Source organism: Dermacentor andersoni, chromosome 2 (assembly GCF_023375885.2).
Source record: "Dermacentor andersoni chromosome 2, qqDerAnde1_hic_scaffold, whole genome shotgun sequence".
Taxonomy (NCBI): domain Eukaryota; kingdom Metazoa; phylum Arthropoda; class Arachnida; order Ixodida; family Ixodidae; genus Dermacentor; species Dermacentor andersoni.
The window spans coordinates 46946702-46967740 of NC_092815.1; the positions used below are offsets into that span (position 1 = coordinate 46946702).

The 21039-nt window shown below is 43.0% G+C and overlaps 1 protein-coding gene across 3 annotated transcripts in view; it reads left to right on the plus strand.

Annotated features, from left to right (window-relative positions):
* The window catches only part of LOC126542649 (neprilysin-1-like), a 54974-nt gene that overhangs the window by 30728 nt on the left and 3207 nt on the right, over positions 1–21039 (plus strand). For all 3 annotated transcript variants that reach the window (XM_050189786.3, XM_050189787.3, XM_050189788.2), the window contains 11 exons: positions 9484–9703; positions 9972–10070; positions 11334–11411; positions 11538–11644; positions 12642–12706; positions 15268–15319; positions 15567–15634; positions 16216–16334; positions 16496–16561; positions 16643–16738; positions 16822–16880. In XM_050189786.3, coding sequence (XP_050045743.1) covers positions 9484–9703; positions 9972–10070; positions 11334–11411; positions 11538–11644; positions 12642–12706; positions 15268–15319; positions 15567–15634; positions 16216–16334; positions 16496–16561; positions 16643–16738; positions 16822–16880 — 1029 coding nt within the window. The remainder of the gene's footprint in view (positions 1–9483; positions 9704–9971; positions 10071–11333; positions 11412–11537; positions 11645–12641; positions 12707–15267; positions 15320–15566; positions 15635–16215; positions 16335–16495; positions 16562–16642; positions 16739–16821; positions 16881–21039) is intronic.

Consider the following 21039-nt stretch of genomic DNA (forward strand, 5'->3'; position numbering starts at 1 on the left):
CGCACCACGCCATACTGTGCACTGGTCCATATGGACGCAATAGTTTCCTGTCAGAAACAGGACCTCATTGCAAGTCTTGTCTCCTTCGAACAGCCATCCGTGATTCACCGGACACTACCGGCTTGGGCGCTGCCGGACGCTACCGGCGCTGCCGGCTAGGGTGCCTCGATGTAGCGCGCCGCCGTACAGGGTGGAGACACTGCCTTCGTGACCGCCATTTTGGGGGCGAGCGCAGATACGGCGGGCAATGGTGCGTCGGCCAATATTCTTGTTTAGCATGCGCTTGCGCCAGCAAATTCAGGTGCATAAAGGTCTTGCGCATTTACTCACAATCCTAAGCGCTTCTTGCACACAAATGAAATAGCGTATGCTTGCATGCATAGATCTCAGAGGAAATTTCTGCGCAGTTAGGTCCGCGTTGGCCAACTGGCATGCTCAAACCGATGAATTACTTGACTAGATTGACTGCTTTATAAAGGAACACCTTTCGGTGACTTGCAAAAATATACTTTGTAACCATGAATGCTTATTCACAATACGCCATTTTCACTTCAAGAAAGATGTGTCAGGCACGGCAGCGATAGCAGCAAACGTGCTTGGCTGTCATCGATGAACAGGATGCCCACCGCTCTTGGCCGAGTTTAATCTACCGAACCTTCGAGATAACATGCTAAAGACAACGACACAATTCTGGAACCCGACATAGTCGCGCGTGGCTGGGATCAATCGGAATAAATCTTGTCTCATCTCGCGTCACAGAAAAACTGATAATGCGGCGTGCCGGCCGCTTTAAGAATGATCAAACAAACAAAAGCAAGCTTCGCGGCGTTATTCTAACCACACAATACTGGCAACTAAGAGCGGGCAGGTGCATACTTTTCCCCGTTCCTTATCCCGTGGAAAGCGAAAACAGCGCATGCCTTTCTTTGACGAGCCGGCGCACAGCGGTACACAACACCCTGGCATGCTGGTTTTTGCGACTGAACACATTTCAATCGCCCAGCACAACAATGCCGCTTTGCCAACGCTGGAAGGAACGGGCGCAGCAAGCGGCTCGCCCAAATATGGCGACCGCGGAGCAAAACGGCGGCGCGGCGCAAGCCAAAAGGTGTCGCCACCCTGTACGGCGGCGTAAATCCCCTCAATCTTTCAAAAGTAACGCCATTCTTAGATCTTTCCGCCACCCCGCTCACCCTGGCGCGTCCTCCTCCACGGCTCCTGTCGCCCCAGCCTCCTCCGCACCCCCATTGGCCAATCTGTGTCACATGGAAGCGGGCGCCGTGCTTTTGCATATTTTTTTCTTTCCAGCGTGGAGCAGGCGCCGCGCTTTTGTATATTCTTTCTTTCCAGCGCGCGCCGACCTCCATTGTTGGGCCTGCGCGACGAAAGTACGGCAGGCGGACTTAGTAGGGCCGAGAACTTAATTGCGATGCCATGCTGCTGCACCTTCGGTTGCCGCAACAGACACAGCGAGGGCAAAAAGCTTTTTGCTTTGCCGTCCGGCGGGCTGACTTCGAGGAAGTGGCAAAGAGCGCACGGCTTAGTGAAGTAAGGGCCACGGCTACTCACAACCTCTTATTTTGAGCCTAGTTCACGCCTTCCGCTTCGAAAAAGTGGGTGTTCATGCTCTGCGTGGTTTTTAGCGCGTTGTTTGACTTTCTTTTTTCGAATGTGCTCTCTTTGTTTCATGTAGTATCGTCTTGCGGTGAAATGCACGCATCTGCAGCTGGCCTGTGACATAAAAGCGACTTTATTCAGGGTGTGTTTTGAGCTTCACCAGAAGTTAGCACATTCTCAACGCTATTGCAAGGCTCACTATTACTTACGATGCAGTCTTTTAGCTTCGAATGTACGCCCGCATGTATTGATTTGGTTTGTGGTGATTAATGTTTTTAACGTTCCGAAGCGACTAAAGCTAGGATGGAGGTCGTAGTGGATGGCTCCGGATAACTTTATCTAGCTTGCCTGGGGATGTTTAACGTGCACTTTGATCGTAGAGTCGTACGTGGGCCGGTAAATTCCTCGTTGCCGTTTCACAATACTCGTGCGCTAGTGCTGCTTTAGAAGTTGGCGCCTCGGCGCGATTGTATTTCTTCAATAAATTTTATTTACTAGTGTAACAACTTGTCATTATTTCGTGTTATTGACGGCGCCGTCAGGGCACCAAAGTGGCAACGGCAACACCAAAGCTAGAACCAGCGCTAGATGGGGCTCGCCGAAGCCTGTGCATGCCACGGGGGTATAAGATCGCGGACAGCCAATTTTGTATGCGAACACTCCCTGCGACGTCTGCATTAGTGTAATGTTAGGCTTCCGTTAGCCATTACATGTGCCCTCCTGGAGCAGTACTTGTAAAAAAAAAAAAAAAAAAAAGATATCGTCACGATTATCAAAGCACCCCGCAATGAAAAAACGGTCCTGTTGCCAGTCTTTGCTGACCGCACACAGCCGGAATCTCTCACGCGCCGACCGAACAAAAGTGTCCTGCAGGTACGTGAATGAACCTACGAAACCACGTACGCATACTTTCACGCTGTCAACACCTGAAACATTGGTAATTACGCGCGTGTTTGAGTACACCGCGTGCTTGCGTAGTGTTTCAGCAACACGAACTCTCAACGTCGCGCGCTTTATGCCTTAAATACGCCTTGAATAATGGTAATTTTCTCTATTTCCTCCGCAATTCTAACACGAAATTCTAAAGGCCAGTTACCGACTGACGAAGAAAGATCTCGATTGAAAAAACTGCTCCGCAGGGCTCGAACGCACTTTTCTGCGGATTTCCTCCCGTAGCGTGTTAGCCGTCGTCTGCTACGGCAGGCCCACCACCGGCGGCGCCACCGTCGAGGCCGCGCCGAGCGGAGGAGGAGGGAAGCGAATGGTGCTACTTTGGGGAGGGGCTTTACGGCGGCGCGCTACACGAGGCACCCTACTGCCGGCACGCCAGACGTGCGCCGCGGTGGCCGCGGACCTCACGTACCACTGTTGTTGAAAAGAGCACAAGCAACTCTGTTTCAGCGCCAAAAGATGAGGAGGAGGAGGAGGAAAAAAGCTTTACTTGCCAAAAGATGACAGCCAAGTGTATACGCGTAGTGCGCGCCGATGGACGCGCCACTGGTGGTGGCCTTGCGCAGAACACACGGGAGAGGAGCCAGCCGCGCGCCGTAGTTTGTTGTGTCGTTGACAGTGCTTCTCTGTCTTATTCACGTTTTTAGAGCAAAATGGGCAACGCCCTTCACATGTGTGGGGTCGCCAAAGCTTCAAGGAATGTCGGAGAGGAATAGTTGCCATGTGGGGGGCTCAAATGCCGGTGAAAACGTGCCGGCGATACGGTTCTAATCATTCCCCGCAAAGCCTCTTCAGCGGGAGCAACGGTAGCAATGGATCCTCGCTTCGGCGGGAAATTTCTTATTCTCATCCTTTCCTTTGTTGCGTCGGTGTTTTTTTCCACTCGATCATAGTTAGACACGTAAGCGATGAAGTTTGTCTGCAGTGCAGCATGCAGTTTAAAGGCATTTCGCTAACGTTCGGAATGCTGTTTGCCGCATATGCTGTTTTCCGCTTCTGTACCGCGTTGCGCTAGCTAGGCAACAGGACTGCATGAGCCCATTGTGTTGTGTGTCATAGCTATTGAGGTTTGCAAGAACTGAAATTGTTGCTTTTATGTAGCCCGGAAAATCCTCGCACCAGCTGTCGCGCACTTCATTTTTTCACATCTAGTTTATGCGTGGCTTGGCACATGTTTAGCTGTTGCTAGTTGCTTGATGCAGAACTTTTGTTGATTCTATTGAGCTGCGAGGCTTTCACCCTGCCTCGTTTGTAAAGGGTATAAATCACGCTGTGTCTTATCTGAATGATACCAAGCAAGTGCTTCTTTAACAGCTTTATTCTTTTTGCCCGAGGACGTTTTAGATATTGTGGTTTTTTGGGAAATGTGTTTAGAAAATAGGTAGTTCAGGGGGGTGAGAATTGCTAATAGTTTCTGCATATGGTATTTTTGTTCCATTTTTCGCTGATAAGTCCGCATCACGTTTGGGAAGTCATCACACCTCCGATGCTGCCTGAGCAGACTTAACACGCTGAGCGAATTGTTTGTTTCACAACGTAGTCCCTTCTTGCATGTGAATTTTGTACTCAACTGAATTCTTTCTTATTATGCTTACGCCGCAGAGGACTAAACCCGGCCTCGCCGCCAGCGCTCATCTACTTTGGCTGGCACTGCCCTACCTTTAAATATATCGTGTAGCATCTCTCTCTAGTGACATAAAAAAGTACTGAAAAGTTAGTCAGACTTTAGCTTTGTACGTTTCTAACCAGCTCCCTTGGGGAATTTAAAATTGCAGAAACTGCAGCGGGAACGGCAGTTCATCGGCGTATGCAGCAGAATTGCATCGGCGGTACAGCGCTAACACACGCTTTTATTTACCCATGCGTTTGGTGACTTCGTTGACTAGTGTATGCGTTTCCATCAATAAATTCGCAATTACTCTTCTTGAGGCGACTTTGACTGCACTTATTCGGCGATGTCACATGTATTCATCGGCAGAAAAATCACAACGGCATATGCAGACATCGCACCGTGCGGATTTGTTGGATAAAAGTCTGCACTAACGACGGGTGCTTATTATTGAGATATAGAAGCAGCATTACGGCCAGGGTGTAATCTAAAAAGAACGATCGAGACATCGCATTACTCAACAAAATTTATCGGCTAGTTAACAGGAGCTCCACTTCACGTAGATGGGATCTATGGCATTTGTCTGCGGGACGCACCTGGCACGTAACACCGGTAACATCGTGTTCATACCCGCTACCACAGAGGTCAGCTTCTTCCCTACAGCTGTCACCGCAGAAGAAGCAGTCGGGCACCCGAACAAAGGAGAAATCGCAGCCGCGAATTTCAGCCATCCTTGCTGCAAAGGGTTGTCGTCTGCTACTGCTCCCGCGCGTACTGTTGGAAGCGCCCGCTAGGTGGCTTTCGGTGGCGCCTCTATAGGCGGTGCACGAGGCGTATAGCGACCTGTATTTCCCTTTTGAACGTCGCTATTGTAAATGACAAATAAATCTTCAGCGTACTAGAAGTCACATCCTGAGTGACATTGTGAACAAACATTTGGAAGAACTAGCTTATGTAATGCAGTCTTGACTAGTTGCCCAGATGATCTCATTTTGTTCTCGCAACTTGCCCGGATAACGGCTCTGGCTTTTGGTTCAAGGTCACTTGAAGGGTGCCGACAACGTGAGCTAAAAGCGTGTCATGCTTAAAAAAAATGGCAGCTTTTTTTATAGCGCTTTGCCGAAAGGCAAAGCCCTATAAAGGTGATAGCAAGGTCTAGCACCGCGCTCCGACTCCTCGAACAGTGTTCTAACTATAGTTCGACTATATGCGGATGCAACACACGCAGGTGCGTCAAGACTTCCGGCACCCTTGAAAGCTTTAACACGCCGTGTAGGGCCTGTAATGGCATCGCACAGACGCTACTGCGCTGCCAGTAAAGGGCGGCGCCAATGAGATTACATATTTCAGATGTTGTGCTATTTTGTGCTGTGAATGAAATGTTCTATAACCTTAGTTTACACATTGTGATTCTCCAAGTTGCTGAGGAATAATTCAGTCAAGGACGGAAGACCTGGGTTTGCACAAATTTCGCGGTAGAGTAGTATATTATCTACCTTGCATATACATACAGGGGGTTTCAGCTAGCTTTGGGCCAAGTATTGATAAAAAAGAAACGTAGGCGCTACACGTGTCGAATTGGCGCAGTATTATTCTGAGCCATGCGGTAACGTCATAACTTCTTTTTCAATCCGTCAAGCTGGGTAATTAAGAAAGATTGCTTAATTAACGTTTTAAATATTGACTATAGTGAAAGATCATCAATACGAAAATTGTATACTGCTTGCTCAGAAACATGCGGATTATTTCATCTATGCTGAGATAACTGCCCTGTTAAATTTCTTTCCCGCCTTTCTTTAAAGAGCGCGAAATGTTAAAAAATACCATGTTACTGCCGGCTAATGCGCCGCGCTTTTCGTGCCCTCAAATATAATTTGAACGAATTAGACAAAGGCTGCTTCTTGCACAGAGATTGATTGATTCTTCAGCGAAAGAGAGGTTGCCATGTGCGAATGCGATATGGGACCGGAGGCAACATTTGATGCAGCACAGGCATTTTTACAGCGAAAGCTGTATATGACTAACCTTCATAGTTTTTTCGGCGTCCGGCAGCAGAAAAAGAAATCATATGGGCCGATCCTGGTGATAATGCAGAATGGGTCCAAACTCAATGGCACATACGCCTGTGCGCTCGGGAAACTGTAATGCGCCCTTGAACTATTTTGTCACACGTGGGACCCAAAGAGATCCCAGGCACAGAGGTATGAACAGATGTTTTTGAAGAAAATGTTTCGTACGAATTAAGCGCAGGCCGATCCTGAAGGTAGTGCAATAACGGGTCGACCCGCGGCGGAGGTGAAGCAGGCTTTAAGCATTCCCCATACGTGGGCCGACCCGCGGCGGAGGTGAAGCAGGCGTTAAGCACTCCCCGTACGTGGGTCGATCCCGAAACAATACCGGGCCAACCCGCAGCGGAGGTGAAGCAGGCGTTATGCACTTCCCATACGTTGGCCGATCCCGAAGATAGTGCAATACCAGGCCGACCCGCGGCGGAGGTGCAGTTCAACATTAAGGGGCCACATACACAGCTTCGCTGGTCATTCTTCTTCACAGAGGAGAAAGGCACCAAGTTTTTTTTTTTTTTTTGGACCAATGAACATGATGGAGGGGCCGAGGCTGACAGTGTGACAAAAAGATAAAAACCATCCTGGCTCCGATCCATCGCAGTCACCGACAGCCTGTTCAGTCGACCTCTGCGCGGAGCAGCCTTTGCTAATTCGTTCAACTTACATTTGAGGGCACTAAAAGGGCGTCCCATGAGCCTGCTGCATGTGGTATTTTTTCAATTTCGTGAACGTTAAAGAAAGGCTGGGAAAAAAATTAAACATGGCAGTTGTGTTAGCACACATGAAATAATCCGATGTTTCTAAACAAGCACTACAACTTTTGTATTGAATATGTTTCGCTAGAGTTAATATTTAAGAAGTTAGTTAAGCAGTCTTTGTTAATTACCCAGCTTGGCGGATTGAAAAAAATATATATCACGGCGTGCTCCACGTGGCTCAGAACAATGTTGCAGCAATTCGACACGCGTAGTGCCTATGTTTCTTCTTTTAATACTTGGCCCAAGTTAGCCGAAACACCCTGCATATATTACATATACATAAATATATACAGGATCTCCCACGCAACTTTAGCCAAACATCAAAAATATGCAAATGCCACGTAGCTGGGCAGAACCAAGGTAATGTTGCTTGCCATTACTTGAAGATACTAAGATTAGTTTTTGCATTCTGCCTAATCACATAATTAGTATTAATTTATCAACTTTTCAAATATTATTCTTAGATGAAAAGTGTGAATGAGAAAATTGTACATCAAGATAAAGAACTCTCAATCCAGCTTTCTGCTGCTCAATATATGCAACATAATAGTGTTTTTTACGAATGTGAGAGAAGCTCGCAAATACACGCAATATTGCTGCGCAAATAGTCGCTCAAGGTACTTTGCGTGTATTCGCGGGCTTCTCTTGCATTCAGAAAAACACTTTTATGTAACAGATATTGAGCAGCAGAAAGTTGGATAGAGTTTTTCATCTTGCTGTACAATTTTCTTATTCACACTTTTCATCTAAGAATAATATTTGAAAAGTTGATTAATTAAGATGAATCATGTAATAAGGTGGAATGCAAAAAATAATCTGAATATCTCCAAGCGATGGCAAACAACATCATCTTGGTTCTCTCCAGCTATGTGGTACTTGCATACCTTTAAATTTTGGCTAAAGTTACGTGGGCAACCCGCGTATAAGGAATATAACGGCAACGACAAAAATTTACCCGTAGTGGCCATATAATTGCTATTGCAATAAAACAAGACATTTAATTGCATCGCTACGTAAAGAGCAGTCAGCTCGACATGCTGCTTTAAAAAGTTCATTGGCGAGGGGCACTTATTACAGCATCCAGGAAATGCTCTTGCTCAGGAAGAGAAACCCGACACTGTTCATGCTCGGTTAACTTTTCTAATGCTGCTGGATAGCCAACCATCTGCAAAATGCTTCGCATAACATGAATTCCCGCAATGCATGAGATTGAAATCATTTTTGCGCCTTTTCTTTGAGGTCTCTCATGTTTTTACCTTACAAATGAACACCATTCACCATGAAAATGTAATTTTTGTTATAGAGAAGAAAGAAAACCCACATCATCGAATCTTGTTGCAAGTTGGACTTCACTGCACGATTTTATGGCTGGAAATATGAATTGCACTGACGCACACGGTACTAAAATGTCGGAGCTAGATTCGGTGTTTACATAACCAGGACCAAAAGATACAGTTGTGCAGCACATTAATGTGGTTTAGTTCCCGTTTCCATCAAGATTTTTAATACACAGCACATTTCACAAAATGCATTGGAAGTTCCTTAAATATGAAGAAGACGTTACAAGAAAGTGATTTCCTCAGCACCGTCTTTATCCCACAGGTATACATTCTAAAATGACTCAAGCTAGTACAATTAAACAAAGCAATATGCGGACTAATTAACATTATAACAGAACGAGGTCATGGCTTGATAAGGATGCTTGATTCATGCTAGCCTGACAGTGAGGCACAGTCACGTTGCTCATGGCCATTTGCTAAAGGCATGATAATTCAGTTTCAGCTTCAATTAAGTTTTCGTCAGTCCAGTTTCGGTTCTCTAGGTGCGATTCGCTGGAACTCACTTAGAGATGCAGAAATTAAGTGCATCAACTTTTGCATGTCTGAAAGCAGTTATGGACCCCTCAGATGACGCACTTTCAACACTTGCATTGGGCTCAATTGTCTTGCAAACATGCAAAAGAACTCATCTTTGTTTCTGGACAAATGTATAAGCAAAAGAAGAATGCAGGTAAAATGGCACAACTAACGTAATGTGCCACTTAAGAATATTTGTTAATTGTGTTGCGAGTGTCATTACTTCGTACCAAATATTTATCTAAACACTCATGCTGATTCTTTCCTCAATGCCAACAGCTGCAAGAGCCACAGCGAGCCGAAATTTTGCTGTCAATATGCCTGTTCATAAACTTGTTCTCTAATTTGATGAAGTGCGATGACCTTTAAATTACCACCACCAATCACATATGTGAGCATCCCATCTCAACAGGCATGCTCAAGACTACAGTTGAAATATTGTCAATAAATCTGACACCTTGAAAAATGCTCCAGTGCTTTCAAGCCAATTTGGGATGCAGGTAATAAGCTCCACAAGTAATTTCAGACCGTAAAAAACGGAATCAAGGGAATATGCTTAACATAGGCAAAGAGATGTGCAAGTTTTCTGTGCACTAAACACATACGTGCTCTGGTTGGCTGTGCAGGGCGATGGCAAACTACATAGGCTACAAGTTCCTGATCAACAGTGTCGTCTTCTCACCCCGACCGGAGATTCGGCAAACATATTACGATTACACCATGCAGCAGGGTGTACAATTCAACCGCACTGTCAAATGCAAGGAGCTAGTAGAAACCTTGAGGCTCGTCAGTTACCACCACTACTTCCGTACAAACCTGCGCAAGTTTGAAAAGCAAAAGGTGCTGGTAAGTGATTCATTGTCTTAACACACCCTCATGCATATTGTGCCGCATCCTGACTTTTATTTTACCTTTGTAAGTGTATGTCAGTGTGTCAGTCATGTATTAGAACACGCAACAGCATCTTCAAACTCCTGTCTTGAACAAAAAGTTGCATTGGAGAGGCACTTTTAATTGTTCAATAAAAGCACTGGGGCGAAAGTCAGGGGGTCAGCCTGGTATTACTACAGAGTGAAGTTACTGAAAACGTTGTTGCTTTTGTTGTCATTTTCAGGCAGTTCACATGCTAGACCAAGTGAAGGTACAATTCAACGAGACACTGAAATCGGCAACATGGATAGACGATTCGACAAGGGCACTCCTGATGAGAAAGGTTGGTAGCACTTAGCACAAGTGCCTCGGATGTCCATGCACAGTATATAATAGGTTTAGTGGAAGGAATCCACTTTAATTAACAGTGCAGAAGGCTAGCTTCTGCATATTTAAAATACACTTCAATTGGCACAGCTGCTAAAACGAAACTTCCAGGGAGTGCGCAAAAGGACTAGGTTTCACGAATAATTTGGAATGGGCAATAAAATATATATATGTGAGCAAGAGTTTTACATGCATAGATCAAGCTTTTACTTTAAGCTCCTGGATTGTACCCTCTCAATGCACCAGAGACAATTGCTTTCTGGACAATGGCAGTTGTGGGTAGGTGCCCCATGCACCTGCCCTTTTCAACTTATTTCAGACATAAGACAGAACTGTGGCAGGCACCTGCTCATGCAGGCACCGTCCAGTTTCAAACATGGTCTTCAACATTTGCTTGAAATAGTGCACAGATACAACCTGACAGAATGATACCACCTTTCCGACTGACACATAATGTCCACGGCATTATGTTAACCCAGCCAAGGACGAGCAAATAGCCAAGGATGAGTTCCGCTTGTCAATGGTACTTTGCATTGTCTAGGAGGAGCCCAGTTTTCTCATTGGCTTAATCATGCTTTTGGTAGACAGAAGCACAGAATCCATGGTACAGAGGGAGCAGAAACTAAGTTATTCTTTCTGAGAAGGTAAATTAATTGATTCAATTATGGGGTTTTACATGCTAAAACCATGATCTGATTATGAGGCACGTCGCAGTGGGGGACTCCGGAAATTTGGACCACCTGGGGTTCTTTAACGTGCATCTAAATCTAAGTACACGGGCGTTTTCACATTTTACCGCCATCGAAATGCAGCCGCCCTGGCCGGGATTTGATCTCGCAACCTCCCTTAGCAGCCCTACACCACAGCTACTAAGCAACCATGGTGGGTTTTCTGAGAAGGTAAAACATGCTGTCAATTGGGGTCTTTGTAAGTAACTTGGCTATAATCTGATCTTACAGCTGGTTTAGCATTACTTTGGAGCTTTACTACATTATCTGATAAACAAAGTTTACTCTTCTTTGCCATTACCAGGCTATCCACCAAACATTTAGTAACTTCGGATGATCTTAATTTTTAGCACATCTAGATTGATCTCACTGCTTGTTTAGTATTACTCTGGAGGTTTACCACATCACTTGGTGTTACTTAGAACAGCATACTATGCATGCAATATTATCTGGCACTTCATCATACATTAAGACATTTTCATCTTTTGCAGCTTGTAAATGTCCATGCTATGGTTGGCTACACTGAGTGGCTTTTGAATGCAACAAACATATACAACTACTACAAAATGGTGCGTATGTGCGTCCTCCAAGCAGCTTCGAAATGAAACACTGCATGTCAGCAATAGTACATGTTGACACAAAACACTATCAGATCACTCTTTTCATTTAAACATGTTTGTTTTGCTCTTTTTCAGGACAAAGCTCCACAGAACAATGGTCCATTCCTTGAACGACTTGTGTACCACAGAGTACAAAAGTACAACCATCAAGCCAGAGAGCTATTCTCGCCCAGAAAGCCAGAGTGAGTAGCTGAAGCAAGCAGTGGTAGTCCATGTTTGAGGCCTGACAATAGAGTACTTGTTCAACTCAAATCACACACACGCACGCACTCGCACACACACACACACACGCGCGCGCACGCACACACACACACACACAAAACACATCTGACAAGAAGTACTTTTTTGCAAGCTAGTTGTTTCATACTGAAATTTTAAAACACTGTGCGAAACAATCACCGTTAGGTGCAGAAAGGAGAGACACAATAGGAAAGAGCGCACTCCTTCCTATCGTGTCTCTTCTTTTCGCACTTAAGGGTGATTACGTTAAGATCTGACAATACACAGAAGACAGGCTGGGCGAGAATAAAAACAAAGTCCTTACTAAGTCGAAAGACAAAGTCACCGACTTAAATGAATGTATTCACCCATTCATCCAAAATATGGCAAGAAGGAACATGCAGTTGTTTCTCCATTATCACAGTAAAAAATTTGGTGGAAGCTTTTGATACAGGACAAAGCCTGTCTGATAGTGCCCTCAGCTTAATGAAGAATACCATGACCCCCCCAGTCTGGCTTAGGTTGACTTATATTTGTATCAGAATTATACAAGGCAATGCAAAGGCCTTCTGAAAGATAATGCAGAATGCAGACAAAATAAAAAGGATATTACATTATCTAAAGTTCGTTCAGCCTCGGTGTGACTGGGGGCACATAAGAACGGGCAAGAAAATACTACTATGCAGCCAAATACACGCTATGAAATAGCTTATAAGGATTTCTTTTAATTCTTATGCAGCATTATAGATGGTTATCATCAAGGTCAATTCTTAAGCTATGTGTGCAACGCACAAATATTGCTGCATGTGCCACTGCAGCTTTCGTTTTGCATAATAATTCATTTCATTTTTTCCATGGCGACTAACCATGCAAGACATTCAGAGCATGTGCAGACAATTGTTTCTCTGTCAGGTATGGAAGACCTCAAACTCGTACCTTACCTTTTCCTTTTCATTTCAGGATTTGGGAAGACATAAATGCAGAAACCGTGAATGCTGCTTATCACATACGAGACATCAATGTCAGTAAGTACACAATAATGTACAGTTGGCATAAAAAGTTTACAGGGTGCAGGATTTAAGAAGAAAGCTTAATATTTATTTCACCTGGGCACACAGCCTAGATTTCAGATTTGCTATCTGAACTAGTGTGTGTGACCTGCTGCCACCAAGTAAAGTGCTCCTTAGCACATGACCTGGCCAGAATAAGTGTTTGCTCTCTCTTTACACTATACATTGCAGTGCCTTTGTTCATAAACAGAGGGTTTGTTTAAACTTCCATGCAAAAAGAATAAAGCACTGGCAAATTCCAGATGTCCAAATTTGTTTAGCTAAATCGTAATAAGCACTGCCTAGGAATTCTGCCATGTCACTTTGTTAGGTGATTTAGACTTAGCAATTTCATTTATAAACAATAGTTATTTAATTTAATAAGTGTGCCAGTCAATTTTTTTACTGGACGAAGCAAGATATTGTAGACATCATCAGAGAAGGTAAATGTGACAAAGTTGAGCACATGCTCATCACACAACATTAGTAAGATAAGCATCACATAACTACATAACTTGACAATGCCTTCATACAATCTCAATTATCGTAATTCACAGAAAATGCATCTAACAGCTGTCTTCATCATGCAAGGGGCAGTCGAAAAGTTCTCATAGTGGTGGTTCAACGTGCTAATGTTACAACCTACGGCAATGCTTACCTAATCACCTTTGAAGTGGGACCCTTGCGTGCACCCGCACTTGCTCCATCACTCCTGCCATTGTTGGAAGCAGCAGCAGAGTCTTCCTTCATAATCTGTCGGAGCTCAGCCATCGCATTCACTTTGATGTCCTCCACGGTTGCAAAACATGTCCCCATGAGGCTCATTTTCAGAGTTTTCAACCACCGTACTCTCCAGATCTCGCTACAAGTGACTTTTGGGTGTTCCCTACTTCGAAAATGGGCCTCAAAGGGACATGTTTTACAACTGTGGAAGACATCAAAGTGAATGCGACGGCCAAGCTCCGACAAATTCCAAAAGAGGTCTTCTACCGCTGCTTCCAACAATGGCAGGGGCAACGGAGCAAGTGCGGGTGCGTGCAAGGGTCCTACTTCGAAAGTGATTAGGTAAGCATTGCCATAGGTTGTAACGTTAGCATGTTGAATCACCACTCCAGGAATTTTTTTACTGCCCTCGTGTGTCAGCGCCTAATGAGAAGTGCTGAAACACTGATGGTATACATTAAACGCTAACACTGAATTAGGCTGGGGAGTAGGTTGCTCTTCTGGAAGGACGAGTTATCAGCATAAAAAATGAAGTCGAATTTACCTGGTTTGAATTTCTTGCCTAAACTTCGCACTGATATCATCACTACATGAAGTCACAGATTTCACTGTATCTTCAGATATTTGAGTCCTTTAAATGCTGGAATTTCAGCAACTGTTGCAAAGTTCACTTTTTGCCTATATTTGAGAGCGATGCAATTACTTTAATAACAATCAACAAGTAACAAACCATAGAAGCTGAAACAAAATCTGCCATGTCATAGGGCTGACTTTAGGAATTGGATGACGATGTTGCAGCATGTCATTTGCATTCTTTTCTTGCATATCGAGCCTTTACTCTTGAGTGCAATCTACCAAACTGTTATAATTTTTTTAGTGTCCTTTAATTGTTGATACAGAAATTGTACAAATGCCCAAGGCATGTTTTTGCTGTTGCCGTTATTGACACTCCCACCTGGAGGGTTAGAAGAAGTGACAGATGCATAATGCGTCCGAATGCAAAAATGATGAAAACGAGTTGATGCACCATCATGCTATGCTCAGTTGCCACAGCCGCAAAGCCAGGAGTGAATTCTGCCTTCCGTTGCTGGCATGAGTGTTGTGTACGCAAACATCAGCATTCCTGCTGTGCAGCTGTGTGCTTACATTGGTCTGAGTGGGACACTAAACCTCAACCTACAAAACACCAATAGTTTTCCTTTAGCCCATCTCGTGCACCAGTAAAGTGAATCCCTGCAACGCTGCTGGCGGCATTGATCATGCCGGTGCTGCGAGATACCAGGTACCTGCCAGGGCACTGGTCATGCTGTACTGCTTCAGTTGCTTCGTGGGCTGCGTTGCCCCATGTTGCCTCCACATATCGTTAGAACACCATCCAAGAAGGGCCAATGCAACGCTTAATCTTTTCAGTGCTTCACCCTTCATGTGAAACTGGCAGGTGTGCTTTCCAAATACCAGAAGATAAACATATTTCGAACATATTGCACACCTTTCAAAAGGGAAAAATTGTCGTCCACCTGATTTGTAGCACAAAGTTACAAAGAAAACCCATATGGGTTTCTCAGAAAGAAAGCCTCGTAGTTGAAGAAAAATTCGTCCTGGCCCGGGATCAGGACTAGGCCAAATTTTTATTTAAATGAGAGACTTTCTTTCTGAGAAACCTGTATGGGCTACCTTGGTAGCTTCATGATACAATTCGGGTGGATGACAAATCTTCCCTTTCATGTACTTTCCTCCCCCTTGTGGACTTCCACTGGACTGATTTGCCATTGCAGATCTTTATATATGTCTGATCTTTTCTTGTCATGTTCCAGAGGTATATGCTGGTATGCTTTTGGAGCCCTTCTCGTACCTTGAGGTTCCAATGTAAGTTTCATTTTTCACACATGCTTCAACAAAAATACCAAACACACCAATATGTACATAGCATACAAGACACTGACCTTGGTGACAATAGTTCATTGCTATAAAAGGCCCAACACACATCACATATGTGTGTCATTCTTTCTCTGTAGCATATTTCCTAGCACTGCCACAATAAACACTGACTGAATTTCCTACTATTCACACTTCTTGTTCTTATTTCAGTTTATTCTTGCCGTCTGTCTCGCAGATACGTGAACTTCGGCACTGTGGGATTCGTGGCTGGCCACGAGATAATCCATGCATTTGATGACAGAGGTATGCATATGGTTTTTAATGTGATTAGCATTCATTGGGAACTTCACATACTTTCAGGGACTTTCTACCTGTTTCCCTACCAACTTGGGTCACTTTGTAGTCCATCTCTTCAATGAACCCCTTTCATGCTAAATTAGGCTACTGGGTATGTGCCGCTTTCAATTGCAAAAACATCTTAAATACTTTTCTGGTGCTGGGAAGAATCGAACCCCCATCATACATCTCAAATAATCTCATCTGAATATACATTCACATGCGCCATGCGCAGACTTGCCTGTGAACATGATTTCCTGCCTTCCAGAGTATTTCATCACTCAGTTTGCAAAAAAAAATACAGTGACACAAAATTACTTCCTCCTTAAAAGTAAAAGTGCATAACATTCCATGCAGACTGCTGCCACAACAATATTCTTGAACATTTACTTTATCAAAGCAATACAGCTGCAAGAAATGAGCAAGTAACTGGCATACTCTGTGTGTCCCTACATCTATCAGCATCTTTTACGTAGGTTTACAGACATTCGTGGACTACAAGAACAAAAAAAGTTCTGAATTCATTCACATTTTGCCTCCTTATACAGGTATCACCATTGATGAGCATGGCATTGACTTTGACAAAGACCAGTGGTCCCAGGGCACAAAGCAGGAGTTTAACCAGCGCATGCAGTCATTGATTGACTTCTATACAAAGACATTTCAGGTACTGGACTGAACAACTGACAAAAGTTTTTTATGTTGGGCAGAGTCGTCTTTAAAATGAACGAAATAGGTGGTCTCGTGAATTATTTGAGTACTACTACCAAATAATTCACTTTCCTGTGGCACAAGATATTTACACCAGCCATCATTTATGTTGCACAGGTCAATGGCAGCCACACTAGGAATGAAAATTTGGCAGACACTTCAGCTGCTAGGTTTTCTTTTAAGGTAAGAGATGAGACAGTACATGTGGATGTCCAAAACACTTTTGTTTCTGTGGGCCGACATATTTTTCATTCTTCCCTGCAGTCATATCGCCGTGAGCAGGGACCAACCAAAGCACCCGCCTTGCCAGGCTTTGAGAAGTACACTAACGATCAGCTATACTTCCTTTCATTTGCTTCGGTATGTATGAGCATTACATTATCTCATCTTTCTTCGAGTGCACAGTTGCAACATCTATAATATGACACCCTTTTACAAAACAGATATGGTGCAACAATAACAAGTATGACCCGAACTCCATCTACAGTAACAACCATGCAAGGTAAGCATGCTCATTCTTGCAACACATGTACACATAATAAAAATTTATCAGCACATAAACTCAGCATCAAGATCAGGTCAGGGTAAGTTATAGATGGAGTCGTAACTGCGGCATATGTAATGAACTCTGTTTGCTAGACCAAAAATAGGGTTCGCTACAGAAAGGCTGCAAAGCTTTTTACAAGAAATTAACTCTGAATTTATAAAGAAACTTTGTTTTTGTACTTCACTATATAAAAAGACCAGGGTCACTGAGTACATTGCCAAACACTAATAGTCAGTGACATACCAAAAATGCAACAGTAAATGCTAATGAAAACAAATGGTTATTTATGAGGAAATATCCATTGCTCATTCGTGCTCTTGCAATGTAATACTTGTGAATTTATCTGTGTCACACAATCATCACTTACTTACCACCTTCAAGCTTCCTTGCTCCCTAGTCTGTATACAGACTCATGACCCTTAACCTTCGCTAGCATGTACCTGCAGCATATTGCCGAGGAAGGACTACATTACTAACAAGAACAGGCAGCCCACCGATGCAAGTATAATCAGCAATCAATTAAATTTTGTTGTACAATCAATCCGCGAAATAGTGGCAAGAATAACAATTCCATGTGCTGCAGCGAGAGTGAATCAACAAAGAAAAAGGTTTAACGACACAACATCGCATATGAAAGATAGAAAAAAACTCTGCCAACCCACTACCATCAAGCATGGCCATGCAAGCTTCGTATTCATAAATGAAGCCGGCTGATGTGCATACACATGGCCCCTCAGGGTAGCGCATGAAAATTTTATATTGATAAATTAAACCGCAACTCATCAATTTCGCACTCTGCAAACTGTGCATCACGATATGCTAAGGCAACTACGGTTGCATCACACATAATCACGTTTGTCTTATATTCATGCAAACATGGACCTTTCTTACTTATAAAGTACCGCTGAAATGCACTTCTAGTTTCACACAGCACTTTGAATTTAAAACAAACTTCTGGGCCATACTGCCAGTGCTGTTCTATAACGTGTGGACATTGTCAGTTGTTGTAGTTTCTGCTAGAATTAAAGGTGTTTCGGTCAGCTGTTGGTACATCTGCACTCCACTGTCTTACTGACATGCAGAGTATATTTCCCATTCATTATTACTCAGAACAAGGTGACTAATAATCCTGCACTGTGATTTCTTAACTTGATGCAGTATGCTGCACTAGCCAATGGTGTAATTTCTCTCAGCAAAACTGCTTTTCATGCAAAAATAAAGTAGGCAGTTTTGCCCGCAGGCGAAGAATTTTTTGAAAAGCGTCCATCAAACTAAGAAAGAGTAACATGGAACCGTACATCTTTATGTTCAGTAATGCACTTCTTTTTCCTTGAAATGCAGTTGTCGAAAAAGAAAGGAAGCTTGCAATTATGCTTAGAAATAGCAAGATACTTGATTAAAGTATGTTATACCTCCAGCTTGATGTCGACATTAGACGACACAAATTTTGCGCATCACGCAGAGACCCAACAGGAGCTGCTCAGAGCTCATAGCGTTTTGCCACTGAGCACGAGATTGCAAACTCAAGTCCTGGCCACAGTAGCCGCATTCCATAACAGATTGTCAAGTGACAAAAAAAATTGAACTTTTTGCCTTTGTCACTAGGCAGCTTGTTGTGTGACAACTCCATCAATTTAACAAAGCTGTATAGCAATGGATAAATTTACCCAAATGTGAAATACTGTGTAGCACCACAAATATTTCACAGCTTCGGGATGTTGAATCCAATCTACGACTCAATTAAGTTGATGTTGCAGAGTAGCTCAGAGAAGTGTGTGTCAGCTTTCTCTTAAATTAGCTACAAGAGTGAACACTGAAACTAACAAACAAAAGTTAGGAGAACGTTTTACGGTGACTATCCAAGTATACGAATAACCAAAATGCATCATATACAAGGCGTGTACCGCAGCCAGGCTCCTTTCTTGCGCTTCTCTCCAGACACGATCCATGTTCTGGCAGTGGCGCCAGGGAGTATGCGCATACCCCGTGGCGCATACACAAAGATCCAAGTTAGTGTCAAAGAGGTTCGCTGAAGAGCGGCATGTACCCACGTGAATGGCCCCTATTTTAGACTGCACTAACTTCTGGATCAGCCCACATTTCTGGTGGGATAGCTAGATAGCCAGAAAAAAAGAACTGGTCCGACAATGCCAAGAATGCTATTCGCATTAATATTTGCATTAAGAAACATTCGCAGATGCATGCAATATCGAGCAATTCATACCCTTCGGAAGTCCTATCTGTCTTGTTTGCCACTGAGGTCATTTCACTGAAATCAAACCGCTCCATATATTTTGTGCAACTCATTTGCTATACCTGAGGCCATTTGAAACATTTCACTTTATCTAGTGTGCTTGGTTGCTATAATCAATGTCTTGTGCACACTTTAGGTAACAACTTGAAATCTACTTGGAGTTTTGCAAGTGCTTCACTATATATCTCATGCAAGTACTTCAATATAGCTGAGCTATATTGATATGCTTACTATATTCGAATCTAGTATGCTATACTTACCCCTACACCCAACACACGCCGAAAAATTTTACTCATTATTTTTTAGTCTTTTACACAAGAACTTTCAAATGCAAGAAAACATTTTAATTTCCCCATAATCCTTGGATAATCAAAGGTTTATCTACCAGCATGCAAAAAAAAGGATGATCTTTACAGGTAGACAGGCGCTCATTGAAAGCCTAGCACATCGCAAAAATACAATACTGTGCTAAACAATCTACTGAAACAATGAAAATGGCTCTATTATGAGAAAGAATTCTGCAAGGCTAAAAATAATCCTAAGAAACAATGGGAAGTTTTCAATGACTCTTTGAGCACACCCCCAGGCTAGTAGAACCATTCATAAATTATAAACATGAGACATGCAATAAATAATCTTCTATAGTCAACTCATTTAGTAATTACTTCTGTGAAGTGAGTAGTAATATCCCAGTAGCCTCTTCATATCTGCTTCACCGTTTCAGTCATTCATTCCTTCTCTTTCTTTCTCAGCCAAGGAGGACTGTTCTGCTATATTAAGTAAAAAAAAAAACACTAGCCCAGGTCTAGATAATGTCTCTGCTTATCACTTAAAGCTTGTTGCTCCCTGTATTGTGGAAACATTGAGCAGAATAATTAATCTAATCTGTATATGCAGCACCTTTCCAGTCCACTTAAAGCAGAATTAATCTTGTCCATAACAAAGGTGATAAAGCCTCAGGTGTCTAATTACCACCCAGTCTCTATTTTGTGCTCCATTAGTAAACTTATAGAGAAATTAATTCTGAAACGTAAACAGCTACGTAACAAAATTTAAATTGTTGACACCTTGCTTATTCAGTTTTCATCTTGGCAGTTCGATCAGCTTAGCTTTTATAGCATTAATTGGTTACAAAAAGTGTTCTATTAATAGTGGTAAATTCGTTGGCTCAGCAATTTTAGATTTTACTAAAGCTTTTCACATTGTTAATCATACTATTTTACCATACTATTTGCCAAACTAGAATTTCCAGGTATAACATGCCCAGCTTTAACTTTCTTTAAAATATTACTTGACCATGAGCAAACAGTCTGTGCAGAGAGCGCATATTCCGAGTTCAAAGTTATTAATAAAGGGGTACCACAAGGCTCAATACTCGGACCCTTGTTGTTTTGCATTTCATGAATGACTTACCTGATTTACTTAATCTTTAAATATACTATTCTATATGTTGCTTATTCCACTATTTCAATGTCAGACAAGTTTTTAACAACCCTACTCCTTAAACTGAACAATGAACTAGCAAAAGTTGTAGATTGGTGTCGGGCAACCTTTCCAGCACCAATGAATTTTGTTGATTCAAATTTAATTTTACCACTTGCACAGTAAAAATCATAAAAAGCATACAGCTGCAGAAGAGCTTTAGAATTTTAAATTCTTTAGTGATTTTTGTCAAGGTTACAGAATATGGACTCCATGCGAAAACTCATTACAGAACATTAAATACAAGAACGTCAACTATTTCATGTTTAGCAGGCTTGAAAAGCACCTATCCAGGCACTTGAAAATTATGCTGGTGCAACACACTATGAAAAACCATGAAAGGAGTGAACCCACTATATAAAGTGGCATACTCGCACC